We start from the raw sequence: 25363 nt of genomic DNA on the forward strand, positions 1-25363 counted from the left end.
ACAGATTGCCTTGATTGAAGCCGCCGCGCAACGAGAGGTCTGTATAATTCACGCTGATCTGTCCGGACGAAAGAAAAATCCTCGGGCGCCGAAATTAATGGGTTTTCCTCTTATTCGAAGTAATATACTGCGCCGTGTATTGCGCTAGCATTTTAATGCGGTGCATAAACATAAAATATGATTTTTACACAGCCAACGTTCGCACGTATTTGCATTTACGAAGACAAATTCGGGAGACTGTCCGCGCGAGTTTCGAATAAATCTTCAATTCTATCTATGCGCTCGAAATTCAGTCCGAGAAGCACCGTTTTCCAGAAAATGGACTTCGAGCATTCATCACCGGATATAAGCGAAATGTATTTTTCGAAGGACGTTGAATCTCGCAGAAACGACGGATCTCGAAGGAAGTTTAAGGGTAACGCAAGGATCTTCGATACACGTTAATTCGATCTGCACTCTTTATTGTTCGTACATTGGAGATATATCTTATACAGGGTGGTCCACCTAAATAAGGCCACCTAAATATCTCCTCTAATTATGGGGCTACAAAAAAAGAAATTTTTCTGCTATTTCAGTGGTTCGATGGTTTGGAAAAACTATCGTATTGCAAAAAAGATTTTTTTCTAAGGTTATTTTTCTCGAAGTTTTCAAGGTGATCGATGGTTTTTTGCGTACAATTGTATAATTTTTTCTTATTGCATCGTGTAACTGATGTAAAAATACGTTCAGATATCACCTTGAAATGACCTTCGAGATCAAAAATTAAATGGAAACGACAAATTTCGGCCGCGTGCCACAAGCTCCTACTACAGTAAATTTTCCCTAATCGACGCTCAGATTGTACACAAAAATGGACAATTTGGGAAGAGAAGATACGATTATTTTAGTTTACGAGTTTTTATAGTTACCGATTGTCAACAACTACAAAATCGAGCCGCAAGCCTCGAATAATCGTGTCTCCACTTCCCGAATTGCCCATTTTTGTGCACTATCTGAGCGTCAATTAGGGAGACATTACTATACATATGGAACGATAGTCAAACATTTTTTTGAAAGTAGTAAATACGAGATTTGAACGGGCAACATTTGAAAGAGTATCAATGTGGAACCAAATGTATCAATGTGGAACCAAAAAATAGGTTTGTAAAAAAGTCTTATAAATTTCGTGATAGGATTTCGTGATAACATGTTTATTTATACTTACAGATTCCCGAACGACGTCTTCGTCTCTCTAAAATCTCGATAGACAAAAATTTGTCGTTTCCAATTTCAAAAAAATAATGTTTGATCTCGAAGGTCATTTCAAGGACATGTAATGTACATAACTAAACATATTTTTACGTCGGCTACACAATTCAATACAAAAAATATTTTTGAAATACGATGGTTTTCTCAAATCGTTCAAATAGCGTACAAAATATTTTTTGAACCCCCATAATTAGAAGAGATATTTAGGTAGCCTTATTTAGGTGGACCACCCTGTATATTGAAGATATTAGAAACGTCGTAGACCGAAGAATATTGTGTTACAAATTCATTTATGCGACAGAAATTACTGAAGTCGTATTTGCTCAGAATTTACGGATGTACAGTGTGTCCCAAAAATGTCTCGCAATCCGCAAATGGGGGATTCCTCAGATCGTTTGAAGTGACTATTTCCTTAGCGAAAATACAATCCGCGGCTTTATTTACGAGTTATTTACGGAAAACAGTGACCAATGAGAGGCGAGCTCGAATGGTGTGAGACTACCCAGCCAACGAGCGCACGAAGCTCATTGACTCGGCCGCTACGCGCCAGTTGATCTCGCCTCTCGTTGGTCAACGTTTTTCGTTAATAACTCGTAAACAAAGCCGCGGATTGAATTTTTGCTAAGGAAAAAGTTACTTCAAATAACCTCAGGATCCTCTCATTTTCGGATTGCGAGACATTTTTGGGACACCTTGTACAGTCTAAAATACGAATACATTTCAGCGGAGAATTAATGCGTCGATTAACTTTCGTTTTCACAGATCGGTTACTTCTTTCTCTTTACCAAGTTGGCAACAGTACTGCGTTTTCGTTCGTTCGCCAGGGGTCATTGCAAGATTGACAGGGCATTCTTCATCGAGGCATATCCTGTCTTCCGGTCCATGACAAACACCGTTACAATTACACTGGAAACGGACGATTCGTATGATATGGAGGTCCCCAACGTTCGTGAAAGTATAATAATTGCCAGTCTTCAGCAGCAACAATTCGTCTTCGTCGTTGATGCTCAAAAACATCGTGTTCGTATTGTTTTGTGCCAAGACTCTCGCGGGCATAATAGACTCGAATTGGTCTTTCACAACTTTCAGATCAGCCATTTCTCTGTGGGCTCGCTGAAAAACGAATGATATTTTACTGTTAACCCTTTGCACTCGAGACTATTTTAACTCCAAAAATGTAGACATTTGTTTTAACCTACATTATTTCCATTTGTTACGATTGTTTTTATTTGTTTCTTTTTACATATGAAATTGAATGTTTATGCTTATAGAAGGCTTCTATTATTCGACAATTTATTGAATACAGAAAAATATAATAATGTAGAAATTCTTTTGAAAATAGCGTAGTAATTTTTAGCGTCGTCTCGAAGTCGCCACTCGAGTGCAAATAGTTAATTATTAGATTGGCAAGGATGAAATTTGTATTATAATATTGTCAACTTTAACAGCTTATATTTTTTGTTGGAAAGTTACACATCTTGCCTGTTTAAAGAAATCATTGTAAGCTCTAAAAAATATTGAAAACTTTTCTTAAAAATTAATTTTGTTGAAAATGAAACGATCGGAAATTCGTACTATTATGAAGTAGGAGTTCTTACGTGGATCTACAGCATCGCGGATCGTGCGAAACATCGATAGTTTAGTTGGCTCTAGTGTTACTACGCAACAATCACTATCAAATTGGTTCGCCAAATTTCGTACAGGTAATGTTGACCTCACAAATGAGCCACGAGGTCGCCCAGAATCAAATGTTATCACACCTGTCTAGCGCAGATGTGATCCATTATGATTTCATGAAACCTGGCTCATCGATCACAGCAGGAATATACTGCAATCGACTGAACGAAATGATACAAAAACTTCAAGAAAAACAGCCTGGATTGGTCAACAGATCGACTCTTATCTTATTACATAATAACGCCAGACCACACGCTGCACAAATGACTGTGGCAAAACTACAGCAATTGGAGTTGGAACTCCTTCATCATCATCCATACTCGCCAGACCTAGACCCTGCTGACTACCACTTCTTCCGCAATTTGGACAACTTTTTAATAGGAAAACAATTTAATTCCGACAATGCTGTAAAACTGACCTTCCAGGAATTCATTGACTCTCGTCCACCAGGGTTTTATACCACCGGCCTGAGCAACCTACCACTCGGCAAACATGTATGGCAAACATACACAAATGGCAAAAATGTATGGACAATATGGGAGCATACTTTGACGAATAAAATAAATCCTTATATTTGTAAGTTATCAAGCAACTTTGCCTTCTTTCCTGCAAATTTCATCCTCGACGATCCGATCAAATCATTTCAGTATAAATTTCTAAGAATTTAAGAGCTAAATTGATTCGGAATTTACAATTCAGGGAACCGTGATAACAATGTTTCATTCGCAAAAGCATCAAAGGTGTCTTCAATTTATGATGAAAGGTCGGTGCTAAAAGAATAACGACACGGCTGGTCGGTGTTTTCAGTGTCGCACGAGTACGGAACGTTGCAGTTCTTTGTAATATATCCATAGAAAATAATCAAAGGAAGCTCGTTCGGATGACCGAGATAGCCAAAGAACGGAAATCCACATTATTCACTTTTAAAAGAAGATACCTTCCATTTCGTTCCTTGAGCACGAACCATTGTACAATGGGATTCAATCACGTCACATTCGCATCCTAAGAACCGTATCTAACGACATTTCTACGTTTATTTAATATGAAATTGCGACCGCGCCATTCAATTCTCGCGAAGTTCCACGTTAAACGCGACGATTTCGAGACGTTGAATTAATGAAAGCGACGCGACGATTAGAAAATGTTCCACATTGAAAATTAGTGCGTCGATGAATCTTTTTTTAGTTCATCTCTGTCTCGACGTCGGCGCAGAAACGTGCGAACGAGGGAATAAAAAGAAATGTAACGAAGCGTTAGGGGCGGTGTAACGAGGATATAATAATGAATGTAATTTTTAATCGATCACTCTGTACGCGCGCCGCGTTTGTTCCGCTCGTTTAATGGCCACTGAAGCAGAGACGGTTAAAAAGGTAATGACGGTACCTCATTTCGAAATAATCCTCGTGAAATTTTGTTAACCAACCATAAAACAACGGCGCAACGAACTACCCTAAAACCGTATTCCGTCGTACAAAATACGCGTACTTGTTGAATTTCAACGCGAGTTGAAACAGCATCGAAAATATATTTCGTTCAGGACAAACAGATACGCGATTTAATACAATAATTATCGTCATAATACAATTGCAAAATATACATTTTGCATCTACGTAAAATCGAGATGTGTGGTTCCTACGATCATTTGAAGTAACTTTCTCCTTTACAAAAATGTTCTCCGAGGCATCGTTAACGAGTTATTAACGAAAAAAAAACAGTGACCAATAAGAATCGAGTACGGCTAACGCGAGACGGCCCAGCCAACCAGCGCACGAAGCCCAGTTCCGCTCTCATTGGCTCGATCGCCTCGCGCCAGCTGAGCTCGCCTCTCATTGGTCACTGTTTTTCGTTAATAACTCGTCAACGGTGCCTCGGAGAAAATTTTTGTAAAGGAAAAAGTTGCTTCAAATGGCCCGTCGAACCCGCCACTTTCGGATTGCGAGACATTTTTGGGACACCCTGTATATACAGTATCAGACTCTGTACAGTACATATCAGACTCTGCCGTCCAGAGAAATAGCCTCGCGCAGAATTCAGCCGTACCTAAAAGGTTAAAATAGCTTCGCGCGCAAAGGGTTTCACTTTTCTATCGTGAATGGAAATGGCTCGTCGATTCTTACAGCATAGGACGCATGAAAAACGTGAAATTTGTTTACCTCTATCGCGAGCGGGTTTCGTCTTTCCTCTTTAAGTTTCCACCAGTTCGCGTTAGCAGTATTATACGCGCTCAGCGCTTTTTCGTATTCCGGATAAATATCAGTAGCCAGGCTCTTATAGCCGAAAGCACCAGCTGCGTCGGTATTGCCGTCCTTCCCGTAAGAGCTGCCGCCGAGGAACCAGACGGTGTACTCCCTCAAAATTGGATATTGCTCCGTGCTCATATACCAATATAATGAAAAGTATAGAGCTAGCTCGTGATTGGGACCGCCTTTGCCGGGATGAAGGCATAGATTGACAGTTTGCCGGCCGCCCAACAAAAGGCACAGCCCCAAACCCCATTTGTCTTTCGCTGGGAATATCTCGTGCACCTTCTTGTCGGTCAACGGGCAGACAGAGCTCTCCCTCATGTCCAGATACATGTCCAGCATATTGATCTTCCCTTCGACCGCCAGGATCATCAGCGAGGTAATTTTCACGTACTCTCGCGCGAACTCCTGAACCTCGCCGAAACAAGTGGAGTTCAATTTCACCGGGAACAGGCCCAACTTGAAAACCTCCACGGCCATGCATTCCATGGCGTCCGCGTTGCAGGCTATCACGTATTCGTGGACGAACTTGTACTTTTTCTGCTCTGTCACTTGCTTGTCCGCCGCCATCGTCCACGGGACGGTCTCCTCGACGAGATCTCTCACGCTCTGAGATAGTTTCTCGAGCACCCTGTACTTCGATAAAATTTTTAGTGCCGCGTCGCCCTTCGGGTCGTACACGCACGGCCCGCCAGAAAGCTGCGACATCGGCTCCGCGGAGACGTCCGACGTGATCAGAGTGATCACTCTGGCCGGGTATGCGAACCGTGCTAGATCTCCTCCTGTGGATACGTATACAGGATTTTCAAAAAAACCATTCAATATCATATAATTAATATATATATAATATACATATTAATGGCATTTGGTATCAATGAACGTATTGTCCATGTCTAAAAATTTCTTTATTTTTCGTACCCAAGGTCACATGAAGGTCATGGTATTATAGGTTATTAGATTCGTCTTGATCTTAGCTATCATGATATAGTGATGGAAATATGTAATCCCATTTGAAAAAACATCGATGACCTTGAAATCTCAAAAAATATGACCTCTACAAAAAAATGATTTCTACCACCACATGTGTCCCTACGAACGAAACAATTTGTTCCTCAAGCATTTCCGCGTATCATTAACGATAATGGAGATATAATATAATATAATATTCAATATATATATCCGCGGTTTCGTTTACGAGTTATCGACGGAAAACAGTGAGAGGCGAGCTCGACTGGCGCGACGCGGCCCAGCCAACGAGCGGTCGGAGCCCTGTTCGGCTCATTGGCTCGGCCGCGTCGCGCCAGTCGAGCTCGCGTCTTATTGGTCGCTGTTTTTCGTCGATAACTCGTAAACGAAACCGCGGATCGCATTTTCGCTAAGGAAAAAGTTACTTCAAATGACCTCAGAAACCCCTCATTTCCTGGAAATACCATAATTTTGGGACACCCTGTATATATATAATAATATTATACATATATAGGATACATTGTACTGAGTAAAAAAGCTTTAGTAAACATAGGTCGAAAATATAGTTCTTGACAATCGGAAGCTATAAAAACGAGCCGCAAGGTTATGTCAAGGTTATGTCAATCGCATCGACTCTTCCCAAATTTTCGATTTTTGTGTAAAGTCTAAGCGTCGATTAGGGAGAATTGAGGAGAATATTAGTTAGAGAATACTATTAAATTATTAAATTTTAGGAGAGTGCGTGAAACTAAGATTATAGATACGAAAGTTAGCATGGACAGAGCGAGTAAGATGATGACCGGCCACAAATATTGCGTATGCAAATGAAAACCTCGAATCATTTACCTCGAATGGCAGACAACTTGTTTCTTACGGTATTAATCTCCTCGGGAGTTGCTTCGGCTATCTTCAGCCTGTTTAATGCTCGAAGTTTATCCCTGAGCCCAATTTCTTCCCGCGGGCAACAGAGCAGATCGTCGATTCCTTGCGATAGCATCACGATTAGCAGATCCTTCCTTTTCAGTTTCTTGCAGTAGTGAAGAATTTTCTTCGTGGTCGCGACGGACTTCTCGTCCGGAAGCCCGTTTGTCCCGGCCTCGACGTAGGAAATGGCACTGTCCAACCTTGGGAACGCTTCCGGGTAACTCCACATCCGGAAAATCGATTTACGGGGCACGATCACCCATCCTTTTTTCAATTGTCTGCCGACGATCCGTTCGAACGCGGCGCTCATCGTGATTGCTTCTTTGCCCCATCCCACTATATGCAAGTTTTTCTTCACCTTGTATTTCACCCCCTTGATCGACAGGACCGATTTACCGTCGTATTTCACTTTTTCCGGTATAATGACGGATGTGTACACGCACTTTATGCCCGTCTCCACGACTCTGCTTAGGTCGTCGCGAATCTATCCTTGCGGAGAAAAGTCAACAACGCGAAGGATTAGTCTTGAGATAGGCGAGCAGCTCAATTTTAAGACAGTATAAAGATTGAAAACAAATTCAAGAATGCCTATACATATTGTGCGCAAAATATTCATATCATTGAAACGCTCTCGTCTGTTGCAATTATTGTAGCAATCATTTGCAATCATTTACACATAATTTAACGCTATTTTTAACAAAGCGATTGCAAGAAGGTTTTTAAAAATTTCATGTAAAATTATTTGCTAAGTTTAATCACTTTTCTTCAATTGAAGAATTTTCTATAATCTTCTTGATTATAAAATTAGTTAAAATAGTTGTATACCAAAGATCGGTGAAAGTAGCGTTAAGAAAGACTGGACGACTAAAAAATCGTTAGGATGTTATTAAGGAAGTTGCTATTGTTAGTGCATGTAATCTGGCTCGGGAGACCTGTAACATTATTTTTTCACTCCCTTCTTTCTTGGCATCCCTTGCATCCTTCTCGCGAAATTTTTCTTCCTTCTCAAGACGGCCCCTTTCTATTGCAATTTTGTCCATTCGTCTTTCGTACAACGATTGTTTAACTTCTTCTATAACCTTTTGTCTCTTCGCCTCGATCGCTGCAACCCTTTTCCTAGTTTCTTCCTCCCTCTCCGGATCTTTAACCTTCGGCTTTCGTCTTCTCGGCGGTAACTTTTTCTTTGGTGGCCTCGCCATCGCTTAACCCGCGTATTAGAATCGAACTTTATTCCAGCGACATATGGAAGACGTACCACATTTTTAGATTATTATTTAACCGGCATGGTGTTAGAGTGCAGATACATTTTATTCAAATTGGCTGGAAATGTTAAGCGTGTGTCAGCGTGAAGGTTATTAAAATTTCGTCTTACGACGAGAACTTTCAACCAACTTCATTGGATTCAAGCATACAAAAATTATACATACAATATTTTTATTATTATAATACAATATTTTTCAATTAAAAATCATTGCAGAGTTGATATTATACTTTTCATCAATAACACCATGCAAAAAACACAATTTCTATAAAAGTAATGAATAAAAGTGTAGTGAATACGAGGTCTTAATTATAGGCCTTTACTTTGTTTATTATAAATGAAATCTGTTTTGTCTGGAAAATGTATTGGCAATTTTATAATTGACAACCACGGAAGAAATTCCAAACATGCCTATAATAAATTTGTGCATATCCGAGTTAGAACTGATCAATTATTATAGAATTTTTCATTTCACGTTCAAATATTGAATATTGCAACTTTTAATCGTAGGAAGCAAAGTGCATTTTGGCACGTATTTCATGTTGTCTACAAATGTCCCTATAGCACCAATCCACGTGGTAAAACGCTTAAACTGTTGGCCCTAGTGATCGATTGAGTAAACTAAAATCTAGCACTGGTGGCGCCCCTCGTGGCAAAATATCGAAGCTCTATCCGAGGCTACGCACAACACCGCTTAGCGTAGTGGCGAAAAACTCGAACTGTTAGCCAAAATCAACTGCTGATAATATTGTCTACCAATCTCACGGTTTCCTTACCAGTTACCGACAAAATGAGACGAAAATATGAATGTACGAGGTAACACTTAATTATCGTAAATCAGCATTTTTTTCGATGTATATTGATATCATTCATTGGAAAAAAAAATTCATTGCGCGAATGTCAGACTTTACGAGAATTATGCAGATATTTGGTAATATATGTGTTAGGAAGAAAGGTAAAAATTGATTGAACCGAAGCCGTAGAATCCAACTAGTTTTATACCATTGGATGATTTTTGTCGATGAAAGTGTGACATTCGCGCGCTGCATTGAACCTTCCTCTTTCGAATGATACCAATGAATATCGAGAAAGATGCTGATTTAAAGTAGTCAAAATTCATGATATCGATAATATAGAGCAAAAAATTTGACAAGTTTAGTTATACTGGTGCTTATAAGGTGGCGCCTAAGTAGGACTATTAACGTGAAATATAATATAATACAGATTCCCAATAGATTGTGGATCTCAAAAACTCTAAATTATACTAGATTATATTTTGTTACCACGTTGTACAGAAAAATTTATTAGAGCGTCTAGTCATAAAATACATCAAGTGATAATGCGATGTGATATAATAAGAGAGCATATGTAAGAAAATCTATTAAAATATATATATAACACATATAATAAACCAACCTAAACCTAGATGCCAAGAATCTTGGGTTGCGGTTATGTCGGATGCCTATTCGCTCATCGGCAGTATGCGTCTGCATATATCTGCATATGTAATTTTCCTATTTATGCAAGTAGTCCTTTAGTTTGTTTTTTCGGACGTATGAGAACGATTAGCAGTTACAAGCAGTTGTGTCCATATTCATATACGTGACCAGAATATTCAGTTCTATACATCATTTGAAATTGCGATTAAATTTGTATACACACTGACCGTAGAGATTTCACATATTATCACATTATACAGAAAATTAAATATAATAAATATAATGTTACGTCTGGAAAAGTTACTACTTATAGTAAATGTCATTTTCACACTACATGTTCAAAATAAATTTTCGAAATAAATTCGCTTCTTCCAACTTTTCCTTATTATATTGTTTTATTAGCTTACAAACTATAATTAAAAATAATTGAAATTATAAATTCCGTTTTACGCTACCCCCCGTACTCACTCACGGGCCCCTCCCTGCGGGACCTCCGATCGGAGGAATACCAATTTCAACAATTTGCAGACGAAATCTTGTTCCGAGCCCTGAACTGAAAATATAAATCCACACACTTTAATTTATCTAATTATTTAAAAATCATACACAACACATTTGTTACAGTTTGATACTCTATTTTGCAATATCAAAAAGAATTCATAATTAGCAGCTATTAGCTCGGTATCATCCTCGCAATTTGCAACATTTATGGACCGAGGATGATACCGACTGCCCGAGTCTCACCGCGAGGAGGTTGCTGCTTCAGAGACCCAAAAGGGAGTCAGAACGAAGCTTGACCGCGTTGCTTCCCGATCCCAGTTCCGCATGCGATTTCAAGATCTGTAACAATAACACGAAATTCGATTAAATTCAATCGCAAGACAATATGATAATAGATTAGGATGAGTAGAGAAAGGACTACAACGTACCACGTAGCGATCTTTGTTTGACGTAACTGATTCTTTCCTTCTTAGATGTTACTTGTTCGGGTATTAGCAGCGAAACTCACGACGGGTATATGCGACAGAATTTTCAAGGAAAATCTGAGCTTCGATTCAGTTCAATTCTCGACGACCAAATATGCTAGCAAATTAAATACTTCAGCGTTCGAATAGACGTACTGACTGAACATCTCAACGATATAATACCCCAAGAATACAATTTTCCGAACAGCGATAGGTTAAACTGATCGACCGAAAATAACGTCAACACGCCCTTCGCGATCCGAGGCTACCGAGTGAATGAGCGAAAGTATGACGCACTCGTGTTCACGGCCCGCGGTCCCCTTCCCCCACTCTATCGACAAGACGACTCGTAATCAAATTCTGCTCTTCGAGCATTGCGTTTTCATAATCCTCGTGACGTATTATAGCAGCGTCGAGTTAATTCGGGTAACAGGCAACCTCGAGTCGACGCGTAGAATACAACAATCACAATTTTGTCTGGAGTCGAAACCCGTTTCTCGTATACGACTCTTGAAAAATAAACTAGCTCATCGCCCACTTTTCTTTCTTCAGATTAAAAACCGATTTTAATTGCACAAATAGATCGATACGTTATTAGATACATATAATTATATCATAGTATATTATATTAAATTATATTATATTATATTATATTATATTATATTATATTATATTATATTATATTATATTATATTATATTATATTATATTATATTATATTACATTACATTACATTACATTACATTACATTATATTATATTATATTATATTATATTATATTATATTATATTATATTATATTATCGATACATATAATGAACTCCTTCCATTAATATTTATTATTTCTAGCTTCTTAATATTTATAACAATTCCGTTTGTTAGAGATACGAACAAGGAGAGGTCCCCAGGGATGATACTCACTTTTTGATGAGATTTTGCAGGGTGATAGAGCTTGTAAAGCTGAATGCAATGATATACTCGGTTTTGGATGCAGACGGCTTAGAGTTTTTGAGATATTTAATGTTAAAGTTGTTAATAACAAGACCAGAAAGATGTATTGAATTACCGCGCGTGACGGCGCATGCGGCAGAAGGTGGGGAGGGGGGCTCACGTTCAGGTAGGGTAGACCAGATAGATCGTGCGACCCCACCCCTTGGCTCGCGTTACTCGGAACCAGAGGTCCCTATTTCACATCTACCTGAATACACGTGGGCACGTGTAGTTAATATATACGTGTATTAACCCGCGTACTTCTTAATACACGGGTACTTATATTGAATTAAATTTTTCAAAATTTGTAACAATTTAATATACATATATAAAAAATTATAAATGGATTTTTTAACAAATCAACGAAATAGCCATATGATTGTTTAATATAAGCATATCAAATAAAAAATGTCGCTTGTACAGATTCCAAATCTGTGCTGTCGCCGACAAGCAGGGATATATCGTGGCAACAATGTACTTTTAAAAGCTGCCAATGCTGTAAATTTAGCCATCTCAGACACGCATTTAGGCCGTTATCGTACTACAGCATTTTCTACAGAATCGGTAATTCAGACTCTGAGACAAAAAAAGCATTGCATGCAATGTCTGTACGGATCCTAAATCTGTGCAAGAAGCATAAGTTCTTTCGATCAGAGATTTCAGATTTCATATCATTTTTAATACATATACATATACTTTTCACGATTCACTTAGCAAGAAGTGTTAGCGAATTAAAGACCAAAAAACCATGAAGCCTAATATGCAGTTTATATTTGAATTCAAATTGTGATGTTTTGAATTTAAATCGATTATCGCAATCAAAGCATCGATTATTTCGATAAACACCCATTACGATATCAAGCTATCGATACAATTTTGAATTTGCAAAATAATCTTTACAAAATACGAGAGAAACTAAAATAAAAAAATTCTTTTTGCAAATAATAGATTTAATTTCGTGAATATTCATAAAATGAAACGTAAAAAAAACAGGTAGCTGAATCAGTATTGGGATTTGGAGTAGGTTAGGTTATCTTCGTATACACTAATCAGCTGTGCCAAGTTCGAACTGAAAATTCGCGAATAATCCGTTAAAGGATTTTGTTTTCGCAATCTTGCTCGATGTTCGTTTTATATCTCTATTAAATTAAATAGTTGTTACACGGTTTCAATTCTAATTGTGCAAAAGTATTTGTAAACAGAGGTAGTGTACTTGTTAATACGTAAAATGAGCGAGGTTCAGGAAAACGAGAACGATAAAGTGGAACCAAGTGTCGTTTTGGAAGCCCAGGATATCGAGGAAAGTGAAATAGAAAAATTGAAAGGAGATACCGTGGGAAGTACCCTTTACAGTGGTAAATGGATAATCAATGTTTTGCTTTCAATATCAAAGGTAATACTAATAATTTTTGTATCACAGTTTGCAACTTTACCTCCAATCATTTATTGATCTATCTATCTTACAAGAAAAGAAAATCTAAAAATTCATTACATCATACTGACCAAAACACAGTGGCACAATTGATCTTAACATCTATGTTTGATGTATTATTTTAGTACATAAGATAATTTCAATGCTCATGCGTAACTATTGCTTGACACTACTTTTTAAAATAGATAATATTTTTAAAAGTTATATCTCATGAATATTAACAAGATCTTATATTAGTATTATATATTTTAAATAATTCCAATTATAATATATCTTAAAGATTCCTGAAAATGGCTGGAATGAAAAACTGGAAGCCGATCTGTGTACACTGTGGGATATAACTACTGACAAAGATGTTGTTCAATTTCTTCTGGACAATGATTTTTATAAAATTGCAGAATTTTCATTGAAATCTTCTGAAGAGCCAAGATTAACGGTACAATTTATTTTAAGATTATTCTATTTATTAAATCTGTATTTTACTTATTCAATAAAATGGTCATGAAACATTCCTTGAGTTAATTCCATAAAATCCTCCTGATACATTAATTCCTTTTAAAGTATTTGTCCATTTTGTATACCCCTTCTTTTTAAACAAAAATATCTTTTTACTAATACTTTTCTTCAATGCTAACAAAATGGTTTATATTATTTGTAGGAAATGATTTTGGGAATAATTGGAAATATGACTTGTGAACCTTCTGCACTCGATACATTAGGAACAAAAGAAGAACTCCTTGAAACAATTCTTCGGCATCTGTTCTCCGAAGACAGTGCTACATTGGTACAAATTCTTCGGTTGTTACGTTCCGCACTTTGGAGCATTCAAAACAATTCAGATTCGCAATGGAGAGTGAATTTAAGAAATTCAACCTACTTGAGAGAAGTAATTCCCTTTATCTTAAAAAGTTCTACAAATGGTAGGTACAAATATTAAATTATTAATATTATAGTTAATATTCAAAATTAGAAAATTTGTTCATAATTGCCTACTGATTTATTATAGAGGAGCTCCTAATTGCAACAACAAGCTTTCTACGTTCTTTGGCAGAAATTGATCTTCCGAATGGAAAGACATTATTAGATGAACTATTTGAGTCATCTAGTTTTCTTCCAGGTATTAAAGTAGCATATATTTTTTAATTTTAGTTTCAAAAAATGAGGAACTTAATTCTTCTTCTCATAACAAATTTATAGGCATGTTAGAATCATTTGAAGAAGTTCTTCCTCAAGACGAAGCTTCCTATTCCGCTCCCACCTTAAAGTATCTTGAAGATTGGTTAGAGTTGTTTTCCAATCTACGAAAAGGACCCCAAATTCATCAAGAAATTTTGCAAGATGACAATCTTACACGAACGATAGAAATTGCACGAAGAATCTTATCAAATTTTATAGATCCATGGAATCTGTTTCCCCTAGATGAGACTAAGGCCTCTTGTGTCCACAGATGTGCAGAAATGATTCTCGATTTTCGATGGAAAGGATTTTTAAGAGCAGAGTCTGCAGATGATATAGATGATACAATTCTTAGAATTATTTTTAGCATTAACACAGGTGAATAATTCATATAAAAGAGATATGAATTCCTAGTAAAATTTAGAAATTGTCTATACGGATTGTATACATATTTTGTAAAAATTTTCAGTAATGAAAGAGGAAAGCGAAGATTCTGAGGAAACGATGGAAGAACTGTTGAAGTATCTTGAGAGCTATTGGGTCGAAGTAGCAAAGGTTGCCACCACGGATGAGATTATAAAAATCTTGAAAACAAATGACAAACCAGTTGTAGATTATGCAATAAATGTATTAAAATCAAAAATTCCTGGAGAGAAATTTAACAGTGTTGCAGTTGGATTATCGGACAAATGAGAGTAACATCCGTAATAGATTAATTTTTCAATTACGTAAGCAACAAGTGTTTCGTATTATCTTCAGGGATAAGGACAAGAACAAATTCTCAAATCATTTCAGAACATTCAACATCTTTTTTTATCTTTACAAGCAAAATACTCTTTTTCTTCATTATATACAAATCTTGGAATATGTTACAAATAACACCACATTTTATACGATGTTCTGTATTGTCTTTTATATCCTTATGCACTGCGTTTACATTAACATATTTTTTACTGTACTTCTATTTAAATTATTTTTATATTTTCCTATTAAATAGGAAATAGGAATAGTTCGTAAATAAAAGTACACATTGTTCTACAATTTTATTGCGATAAAAATTTGAGTATTTTATGTAGTACATTAACAATATACAGTTTATAGGTACAAACGGAAGATTAGTTCTCCCTTTTTATGTTTTCTTCTCTTTTCTTTTACTTCAATCTTTTCTGCTCTTAATTATTACTTGCTGACATATAATCTTCACTCCAATTTTTAAATCCTTTCATCATCCTTTATCTTATCATCTTCTTTTCACGTGATCTGTATGTTTCTTCTATTTGTCCTTATTACATGGTGTTCCGAAAACGTTGTCATCTTTTGCCCCTGACTTATTTGTTGTCCACTCATTTATACGCTTTCTTTTGATCAATTGTTCTTCACTTTCAATCCCATTCTCCGATGTACATTGCTCTAGGCTGAGGAGGCATTACACCTCTAGTCGGTAATGGAAATCTTCCATATATATGATTATATGGTGATTCGTTTCTACCGTCAGAATCTGCAATGCAACAAACAATATTAGTATTTATTCCTATCGCATAGTAAATAATTATTGTAAGTGCCATTGTTGACTTCACTCTATACAAAATTATTATATTAAATCGTTAAGCCGTTACAGTGTGTGTACCCTTGAGGTCCAATAATAAATTAAAACTATGTTCTTCTAGGTAAAAAAGCCAGCCAAAATAATATTAAACTTTTGTGAATTAATTTGATAATGGCTTTGGTCAAAATTTCTGTTTCATAAAATGTATAATACCAAGTCCACTTTCAAAACTTCTTGCATGATACATAATTGGTGGTCGATTCCCAGGTAAATGGCCATATATTTGTGAAGACTGACTGCTCCCATATCCTGTTGCAGCATAAGTGGGAGCCTGTGGAGGTCTGGCGTAGCCTCTCGTCGAGACTTTACTATTCTTCGCCATTTTGACAAAGTTAGGAACACGAGCTCGTAATCCGCAATAATACGGATCGTCTGTAAACGAAAAATAACGTTTGTTAAATTGTATATACTCATTTTAATCACTACACTGACATGTATAATTATCTTTGTCTTAAAATGGTTCACAAATTGGTAAACATTACCGTATTTCTTCTTATCATCGCCTCTTCTCTTTTCTTCATTTGCTATGACTGGTTTTCTGGCATAGTCATCTTCTATGTCGTCGTAATCAGGCTAAAATGAAAGAAGAACAATTACTATCCGTGCAAGTTAATTTCAGTAATCTTCTGCTGACAAATTCTACAATTTATGATTTGTAATGATCGTGAATTTTTAAGATTACAATCTTTAGCAATACAAAACATTCTTGAAAGGGATGAAGTACTTTAGGTATATCGTGGCTGTAGAGATTCTCTCTGGGTGGCAGTTTCGGTGGTCTTTCGGCTCTTCTTTGTCGACAACTTGTCGATTGAGCGTAAATCTGTTCTCGAGTTTCTCGATCCTGCTGGAAGGCCTCCGAGACTCCTATAGAGGATGATACTCCCGCTACGCTGTAAGGATCTTCGTCGGGAATCGGTATCCTCGGCCTGTTCTTTATGTCTACAGGCCTTTGTAGTGCTAAAACTAATTTATATAATATTAATCAGTTTTCTATCGACGGTGACAATAAAAATAAAATGATGTCGTTTTGATATCTTACCTGGTGGTAACTTGGATTTTAACATATCCAGACCAACGACATTAACAATAAGAACCCAAACAGGACACTGAAGGAGGTCTGCTTCGGTTCTAACAAAAACGATAGCACTCAAACATTGCATTTCTAATCTCCTTCTGTCGGGGTAGGCCCTCCGAGTTTCTCGGGACAGGTTCGTTTGGAATTTGTTCATGTCGAACACCTAGTAAAAAATATAAAATATAGTATAATAAAGTGAAATAGCAAATGTAGGATTGAATATTATTCACTGCTGAAGAATCTTTCTTTTTTGAAAAATACAGTAAGTACAGCAATGACAAAGAATATAAAATAAATTAATAAAGTTATTGCCAAAAGAATCGACTTCTCAATGTCAAGGGTGAACAGCTACAACAAAAATGACAACGATGAAAGTAATAAGTGAAATGGCAATTATTACAGTCCAGTTCTCAGTGCTTTCTTTACGAAGAAAAACGTTACGAGACTGGGAAGTCTTATATTGTTATTTTAAGTGGAGAACAATTTCGTGGATCGTAAAAGATCAAAGAAAAACGAAAAATGGCGCGCAAGTTGAAACGATACGGACTCGTAGAATACTTACTTTCCCTGGCTTCTCGTGTTCTAACGCTCCTTGAGAATTCCGTGCGATTTCTGCTCCAATTGCGTTGTCTTCCTGACTTGTAGGCTTTATGTAAACGTTATTTTTACACAGCCTTTTTATTAGGATATTCCCCTGCTCGTCCATCTTGATTTTTACACCTTGATTTATGTGCTTCTTCGCCTCCTCTGTTTTCACGTCTCTCATCGGGTTCTCGAAACCGCATAGTCCTATCCTAAATTTCCAAAAAACGAACACTTTTATAAAATTCGAACTTACATCGAAATATTTTCAACATTTTTTCATAGTTTCTAAAATACTTCTATGAAAATATCTCGTTTCCTATTCATGAATTTTTCCTTCCTTAGATAGTTTAACATCATTTAGGAATATAATCTTTGCGAACATTGTGTTGCACTAATCTAAAATCTTTTCCCTTCTTTGCAATCGCCGAACTTCGAAACCAGAAAAAGGGAAACACTGTCGTTTCACTTTCACTTTAGATTTTATTAATAGATATTTTGATTCGCGTGAATCGCGTGGTTTTACCTGAATCCATCGAAGCCGTCATTCGATCCGTTAATCGTGAGAACCGGTGCCCTGGCGTATGCTTTTGCTACCCTTCGATTCCTTTCGAAAACTATCACCTTGGCCCAAATTTCGTCGTCGATCTGATTCCATTTGTCCAGCACTTCTTGTATGTGATCCTGAAACGAAAGTGACAACGATTTGCTATTATTACAAGACTTACACTATGACAGCATTAATCAGCGTTAATCCGAATTTTCTCTACGAGCATAGTAAACCTAACCAGGATATACTTTTAGCCTATGTTTTGCAATAAAGTCATTGAACCGCGTACAACGAACTTAGAGAATTTTAATTGTTCACCTTGTAAAGTTTATCAAGATTATACCACACGTCCTCTTCGTCCTGTTCCTCGTACTGTGATTCGACAAGATTGTCCCTCGATCGAGACAGAATTTTCCGTCTCGATACCATTTTTCCACCAAACGATGGTCAACCTGCACCAGAAGAACAGCATTTTCTACTTTATGCCATTTATATCGATTCCCGAAAACCGTCGAAAAATAACAAACAAACGGTAGACATTCCTGACGAAATATTTCGCAAGCGGAAGAAAACAGTCCACGTTAAATAAGGAAGAGCGCAATCAATCCTAGTCGAGAGTTTAAACAAATCTTGTTTTCCCGATAGTTCAATGACTGTCGATTACGATCATTAGAGACAAACGCAGTCGTAATCGCTGATCAATGAGTCCGCGGCAAAGATTTGTGCCTTTTCCATCGAAAGTTGCCGTCGTTATGTAACAGTATCTATCTGGAAATAATTTCAATTTTTCTGGTAAACTGAAACTGCCCATACTTTCACCGTCCAACTTTTCTGCGATACAGCAAGTGTGCTATTTATTTTTCGTTCAAAATTATACGCTCCCGGTTCCTGTTAGTTTCTTTTCAGAATCTTTTTTCAGACGTTCTTCAGATTTCTCTATTAACATTTTTATTTTTTACGTTTTTATTACGACTTTAAGATGATTATGATAATTCTATGGTGGAAATCAAGAGTTAAGTTCTCTTCTAGGGATTTTAACATGCTACAAAGTTTCCCAAAGAATTGTATATGAACGCGATATATCGCGTTGTCATCCAAAAGCAATGTGCTTTCTTCGTTGAGATCACTCTGATTCATCGAAATTCGGAGAAATAACATACATGCAGGTGTTGCAACTATCGGACGGTGCCAATGAGTAACCACAGATCCTCTTAACAGTGGTATGAAATTCTCTCGTATCAAAGACGCGTAATCATTTGTTCTAAACTGAACTGAAAACGAAATAGTAGCGAGCCTCTGTTGAACGTTACTTCGTCGCACCTTCGTCGTACGGATCATTTTGCTTTGTTATTTCCAAGAAGTAATTTGTAATTAAATAAAATCGAACTGTTCTGCAAGACCACGAGCAAGTCCAGGTATAGTGTGAAAGATTGAACAGCGGTTCTGGAAAATTGTGAGCCGACGTTTAGTCCAGCCTGTATTTTGCGTGTTTGCTTATGCTGGAAATGCATAAGCACTCGGAGTCCGCTAATAATTCGCCATTTGGAGAAGCGGCCAGCCTCTCGCCGCCATGGATCAACGATGGAAGGGGAAACGAACGGGCCAACGAGAGTGGCTGGGTTGTTGAAAAATTTTCTAAACGTATTGCGACTGGTGAAGGGGGCAGTTGGTACGGCTCTGCCGGCGCTCAGCCTTCGCATTCTTCGGAGAGAAGTGAAAGCCAAGAGTTTCAGGGAAATTCGACGCGGAATCGAATCCCCTTTTTCATCGTCTCGGCTCGGTTACATTGCGAGAATTTTTCTTTGACGAGGGCATGCCACCGAGAAAATCGAAAAAAAATGCTTCGAAATTAGTATCATTAAATGAGCCATTTAATTTTAGAACGCTGGAACAGCTCGATCCTTCCCAAAGCTTTAACACGCCGTAAGAATATTTTATAATTTTTTATAGTTCCGTTGGTAATTCGTTTCGTGTTATTTTAAAGAAGTCGGTAATTAATATTTTACATATTATCTATTCTTAATATTTAATTAATGCTTTTTATCATTGTCAAATGTACAACACGGATAGAGATAAATATATTCTTGTAGCTGGAGCATTGTATATAACAAACATTTATTTTATAATGAGAAAGTATATGTCGACCTGAGTGGGCTTTAACAGGTCTGTTTTAATGGGTCATTTAATGGCGCAACAAACTGGATTTCAGATGTGGCAGAATGTTGCATTGATGTGTGATACTATTTCCTTGCAGTTAAAACGAGTTAAAATATCGTTAAATATCAACTACTATTACCGCTGTGGAAAGTATTTAATTTTTTTCTCGATAAAAAATTATTCCTTATTAAATAATCGTAGCCTATCTCAACGTTCTTATAACAATTAATAAGTCTCTACTGTTACATTCCGATTTCTCCTAATTAAATAATTAGAAGATAATAAATCAATCGTAACGCGCGACTGTGTCAGAGCTATTTAAATAAATGAAATTCGTAGCAAACGATTTCGGATAGAGATGCAATGTTTTTCTTTTGCTTCGAGTTACCTTGAACCTTCTGCATGAAACATCGTATTTACTTTTACATAATCATGCGGCTGATGCATGGAGGAACTCAATGATCTATGATAAGAGAACCTTGAACCTGATTAGTCATGATTGAAACGATGACAGAGAGATTCAACCGCGTTACTCAACCTAAATCACCCGGATTTCTCCTTCTAATTGAGAAGGACGTGCCACTAAAATCTGTTACAGAGTGCATGAAAAATGCGTGCAAATTATCAAGCTTGCGATGAGATTCCACGCGATACATAGTATCGAAGCTATCTATCATCAATTCATTAATGAAATTAGAAATCGAGACAGAGTAGAAACGGCTGTTCAGACACCGGCCAAATGAATTCTGCAACATGTAACTGAATAGCCTAAATTTCACGAGTCATTTTCAAAAGAATGCGCACACTGTTGACCGGATACTCTAATCCTATAACACTCTAAACCAATTACTCGACGACTTCTTTGAATGACAATAGCTCATTTATTGTATATCACCGTGACAAGTGGTGGTATATTACGGTAAAGGTCGTAACAAATACTAGATGAAACACGAAAGAAACACAGAATTACAGTAGTCATACAAAAATAAGTGACGAGCTATTAAGATCCTGTAAGTAAATCGAACACGAGAAAAGTTGAATGCAGATACAAAAAAGAAAGAACAAGTGTATCCATAAAAGCACAACAAAAACAACAATAAAAAAAATAATTAAAAAGAATAAAACAATCAAAGAAAATTGTAAGAAACTGTCTAACAAATAGGACGTGATGTAACGTTATTGCACACGGTTTAATAAAGTTCAGCAGGTCAACGTGTTAAAGTGTTCGATCCCGCGCTTCCGTTCGCGTTAACGAAAAGTAGCTTTCGAATTGACGACACGAAATATCTCGTCGCGTTAGGTGTGTCGGCTTCGTGTATGAAATTCCTAAGATTCTTATCGTGCGACACGATGTACAAGACGATATTTGATGTCGATGTTCGTCGAACGTATCTAGAAATTTGGATATTGTCACGAATCAGGAGTAAACCACAATCGAGGGTATCCGGTGCACAGTTGCGAGGCTGTTGCAGCCGTAACATCTCTCTACACTTGGGTTGCGTGTGGATTCGCGAGAGATTTCGAACATTTTTTTCTCCGACAGATTTTCCTAGCTGCTTGAGCAGCAGCATAAATGAACCCTTGCGAAAATAGCACACTTTCTGAATTTTTTTTTATAGCACGATGGTTTTGATAGCAACTTTTCATTTCTTTACTACATTCGTATATCATCGTTCCGAGTATTCGTGTGAGAAAAATTTCAATTTAGACGAACTGTGTTTCTCTTGAAGTTACGCCTCTGTTTATAAAGACCCTTTATTATACATGTAAACACGTATCTTCTACTCAACTTTACCTCTTGGAATTAAAAAGAAAAATAGAAAAGATAAATCCCAAATTCAGTCTTTCCGACCGAAATTTTATTCCTTGTGTGCCTTTGATAATTCCATTATTATTTAAAATATTATTGCAATAATGGTAAATAATTGCTGAAAGGGCAAGCCACCTTCGCGTAACTGCAGCTGATAACAGTGAAATCGCATGCAGGCGACAGCAGTCAAAGTGTTAAAGACCGTCGTGAACAGACGTGAACTCGAGGTTCGTGTGAATAAGCTCGTATATAATTGTTGCAACGTCCGTTATAAAAACACTTATGTGACCGCGCTCTAAGGGAAGGAACGCCTGTGCTGTAAACCGTGCATGAATTGAATACAAATGTAGCTCCATTTAAAAGTTCGTACGCGTCTTGCGCAGCCGTGCATGCATGCATATTAATGATGGCCGAGTACTCGAATATTTTCGAGTAGCCCGTCGTCGACGATGACGACTTGGATAGCTCGATGATTCGTATAACTTGAAACACGGTCGTAAATATAGAGGGTCCTCTATGTCACGAAAATACGTGGACAATCCTACCTTTCTTTGGCGTATCTCTATGCAAGATTTTGTCATGCAAGTGAAAGAAATCTCGAGTAACCCTCGGAACAATTTAAGATGACTTCGTTGATTGATTAATTTGAAATATGTTCGAAATACTCCGATTTCCAGTTGACTCGAAAAGGTCACGCACGATCGGAGAAAACTTCGGCGACCTTGATGGTTCACACGATTCGAAAACGGAATTTCTACGGATCATTTCATGCAATTCGATCGCGTGAGTAATTCACAAGGATCTCGAGATGCGAAAAGTATTGAGTAACTGAATAGAATCCGTATGACTCAAGGAACTTAATTATTTACGTAACTCAGGACACGTTTGTATGCTATGATCAAATTTATAAAATCCGATTGTTGGCGAGCGTTGGTATTCTTAACAAAATCTAAGATGCATATTAAAGGTAACAATCCTGGAAATACATTCAGTAACTTGAAGAAAGACACGAATTTACCTCCTCTTAAAAACGAAAAAAGAATAAAACCCTGGGGGAATATTTATTTTGAATTTTTACTGATTCATAAACTTCTCCTAGGTACAAGTAATGATGAGATTCGAGCAATTCACAAATTTTAACTTTGAAACAAATATTGCTAAAAATGTGACTTTAATATGAATATTATTTAGTTTTTTCTTTACAATATTGTGAGAACGCATTAAGAAGAAGATTATCTGCGTATTCTAACAAGTTTCGAGTTATTTGGACAATTAAAACATGTGAACAGCCTTGAGGTGTACACGTATACGCTCGTGACATCGCTTGTGCAAGTCAACGACGTTGAAATCTCCCTCCCCGAACGAAATCCACGATATAGAGTTCGCACAAATGTCGAATCAAAGTTGATTAAAAAACGCGTAACTCGCACAAACTAACACCTAAAACTATGTACTTTCTTGCAGCATCTATTACAGAAATAAAAAGAAATGTATATTATTTATTTTAATAACATACGATCGACTTGTGCAACAGCGTAACATTGCGGATGGAATTACATATCGCATTTTTATCAAATTTTCTAATGTGTGATTACAAATATTGCAATCATTTATGATTATCCAAATTTAGTTATCAATTTCTATTATTCTCTTTATCTCTGCACTAGACGATATCGCTGTATTAAAAATTGCTTATATTAACTTGAAAATATTGATAACAATATAAAATCTGATTTGCAATTTGAAACAGAAAACATCAAACTTTTATTCATGAATATATCGAGTTTACAAAGTTAAATAAGCAATTCCTTGTTAGTAATAAAAACAATAATAATATTAACCATTATATCGATATTCTACAACACATTTTATAATTGAAATGACATAGTTTCATTTATTAAATATCATTTCATCATTTAATTATTAATAAATACATCTTGCACTACTATATAATGTTATATTATAAATAATAGTACCGCCATTATCAGTGTCACTATTATTACTATGAAAATATCTCTTCGATTCCAGCTCACTTTCACTTTCATAAATGATCAAATAATCTAAAACCTTCGGGCAAAGAGTATTTTTAGATCCCAGAGAAACATTTATTCCCCTAAATCTTTCTAAAAGTTAATTTTTTGTGTGCCTATATTGTATTCTCACGAATTTGACCATTTTCGTTTATTAAAACACGAAAGCAACGACATCGATCTTCGGTCAATCACTATACAGTATTATAACATTGAGATCATTTCTCCTTGCATTTTCATAGATGCGAAACAACAAATGTTTCATGAAAAAAAATGACAAAGATGAAGACATCCGCATATATGAACCTATCCCATATGCGATACCATTTTAGGTACAGTGCAATTATTAAAAAAAATCCGAAACATTTTTCGCAGTGCCGATCATAATACTCGTCAATTATTAAAGTAGATTATCAACTTTGAAATGAAGAAGTACAACAGAAGGTTTCGCTGAAAATGTTAACTTTTTTTATAATTAATTTCAGAATAACGAAATAATATTCGTGCGGGCCAGCATTCAAATCACCGATACGATAGCGGTCGGCGTTCGGCCACGATATTCAAATTATCATCGTAACGATACTCGGTACTCTGTTAAAATACGACAGAAGAACATATTATTGTTTTGTTAATTGGCATACCTCTCTTTGGTAACGAAACTCCTCCAAATGCCTTTCAATATGGTTCGCAAACGTCAAAGGCACTCGCGTCTTCTCCGTTACCCATAATTCACTTCCTGAAACCGTCGAATTCACGCGCGCAGACCGTCAACTACACAACGAAAAACGAAATGAGCCGTAGACCGCGATTTTTCAATGCGTATCCACATGTGCCGACCAGCTCGAAAATCAGCGAATTATTTCTGTCGCTTTTTAATATGGCGCACCTTTGAAAGAGCCTTGCCTACTGGAGAGTGAGAACCCAACCGCCATCTTGGTGAACGCATGCGCTGTCCTCGAGAAAAGTCGAGGACGAAAGCTGCACATGCGCGATAGTCACCTCCTCGTGGACCACTCTCTGACTTTAGATGAGCTCTGTGACGTCAAAATTGGGCCAGCTGTTGCGATGGGTTAGAACAACGCTTCACGCAACAAACGAAGTAGTACTTTCCATAATTCACTAATAATAAATCTACATACATATATGTAAAAACCCTTACTAAAGTTGCCGCTTGTTTCAACTCAAATGTATAATCTATAAAAATATGAACAGAATTACATACTGAAGTTTTTGT

At 36.8% G+C, this 25363-nt stretch overlaps 3 protein-coding genes and 1 long non-coding RNA gene across 5 annotated transcripts; 1 reads left to right on the top strand and 3 right to left on the bottom strand.

Moving 5' to 3' along the window:
• Window positions 1–444: 444 nt before the first annotated feature.
• On the bottom strand, window positions 445–8418 carry LOC117217667 (glycerate kinase). The gene is made up of 4 exons (XM_033465445.2): window positions 7991–8418; window positions 6981–7542; window positions 5079–5950; window positions 445–2361 (listed from the first exon to the last, which is right to left on the bottom strand). Exons 1-4 carry the CDS (start codon window positions 8255–8257, stop codon window positions 2005–2007), a joined length of 2058 nt encoding a protein of 685 aa, XP_033321336.1. The 5' UTR covers window positions 8258–8418; the 3' UTR covers window positions 445–2004.
• A 1716-nt stretch (window positions 8419–10134) lies between these two features.
• Window positions 10135–10982, bottom strand: LOC117217666 (uncharacterized). The gene is made up of 3 exons (XR_004489611.2): window positions 10688–10982; window positions 10503–10598; window positions 10135–10311 (listed from the first exon to the last, which is right to left on the bottom strand). It is a non-coding gene; the product is annotated as an uncharacterized LOC117217666 (long non-coding RNA).
• A 1730-nt stretch (window positions 10983–12712) lies between these two features.
• Window positions 12713–15215, top strand: LOC117217669 (uncharacterized). The gene is made up of 6 exons (XM_033465448.2): window positions 12713–13104; window positions 13424–13579; window positions 13802–14063; window positions 14150–14260; window positions 14341–14697; window positions 14789–15215. The coding sequence occupies exons 1-6, from the start codon at window positions 12940–12942 to the stop codon at window positions 15010–15012; spliced, it is 1275 nt and encodes a 424-aa protein (XP_033321339.1). The 5' UTR covers window positions 12713–12939; the 3' UTR covers window positions 15013–15215.
• A 134-nt stretch (window positions 15216–15349) lies between these two features.
• exp (expansion) lies at window positions 15350–25306 on the bottom strand. Of its 2 annotated transcripts, XM_033465446.2 has the most exons (10): window positions 25016–25306; window positions 24771–24900; window positions 18451–18584; window positions 18109–18266; window positions 17563–17794; window positions 16965–17163; window positions 16650–16888; window positions 16408–16498; window positions 16079–16297; window positions 15350–15817 (listed from the first exon to the last, which is right to left on the bottom strand). In XM_033465446.2, the coding sequence occupies exons 3-10, from the start codon at window positions 18559–18561 to the stop codon at window positions 15702–15704; spliced, it is 1365 nt and encodes a 454-aa protein (XP_033321337.1). In that variant the 5' UTR covers window positions 18562–18584; window positions 24771–24900; window positions 25016–25306; the 3' UTR covers window positions 15350–15701. The 2 variants fall into 2 exon arrangements, with proteins under 2 accessions (XP_033321337.1, XP_076380328.1); XM_076524213.1 differs by having other exon boundaries at window positions 24771–25306.
• Window positions 25307–25363: the final 57 nt, after the last annotated feature.

Source organism: Megalopta genalis, chromosome 8 (genome assembly GCF_051020955.1).
Source record: "Megalopta genalis isolate 19385.01 chromosome 8, iyMegGena1_principal, whole genome shotgun sequence".
NCBI classification, from domain to species: Eukaryota; Metazoa; Arthropoda; class Insecta; order Hymenoptera; family Halictidae; genus Megalopta; species Megalopta genalis.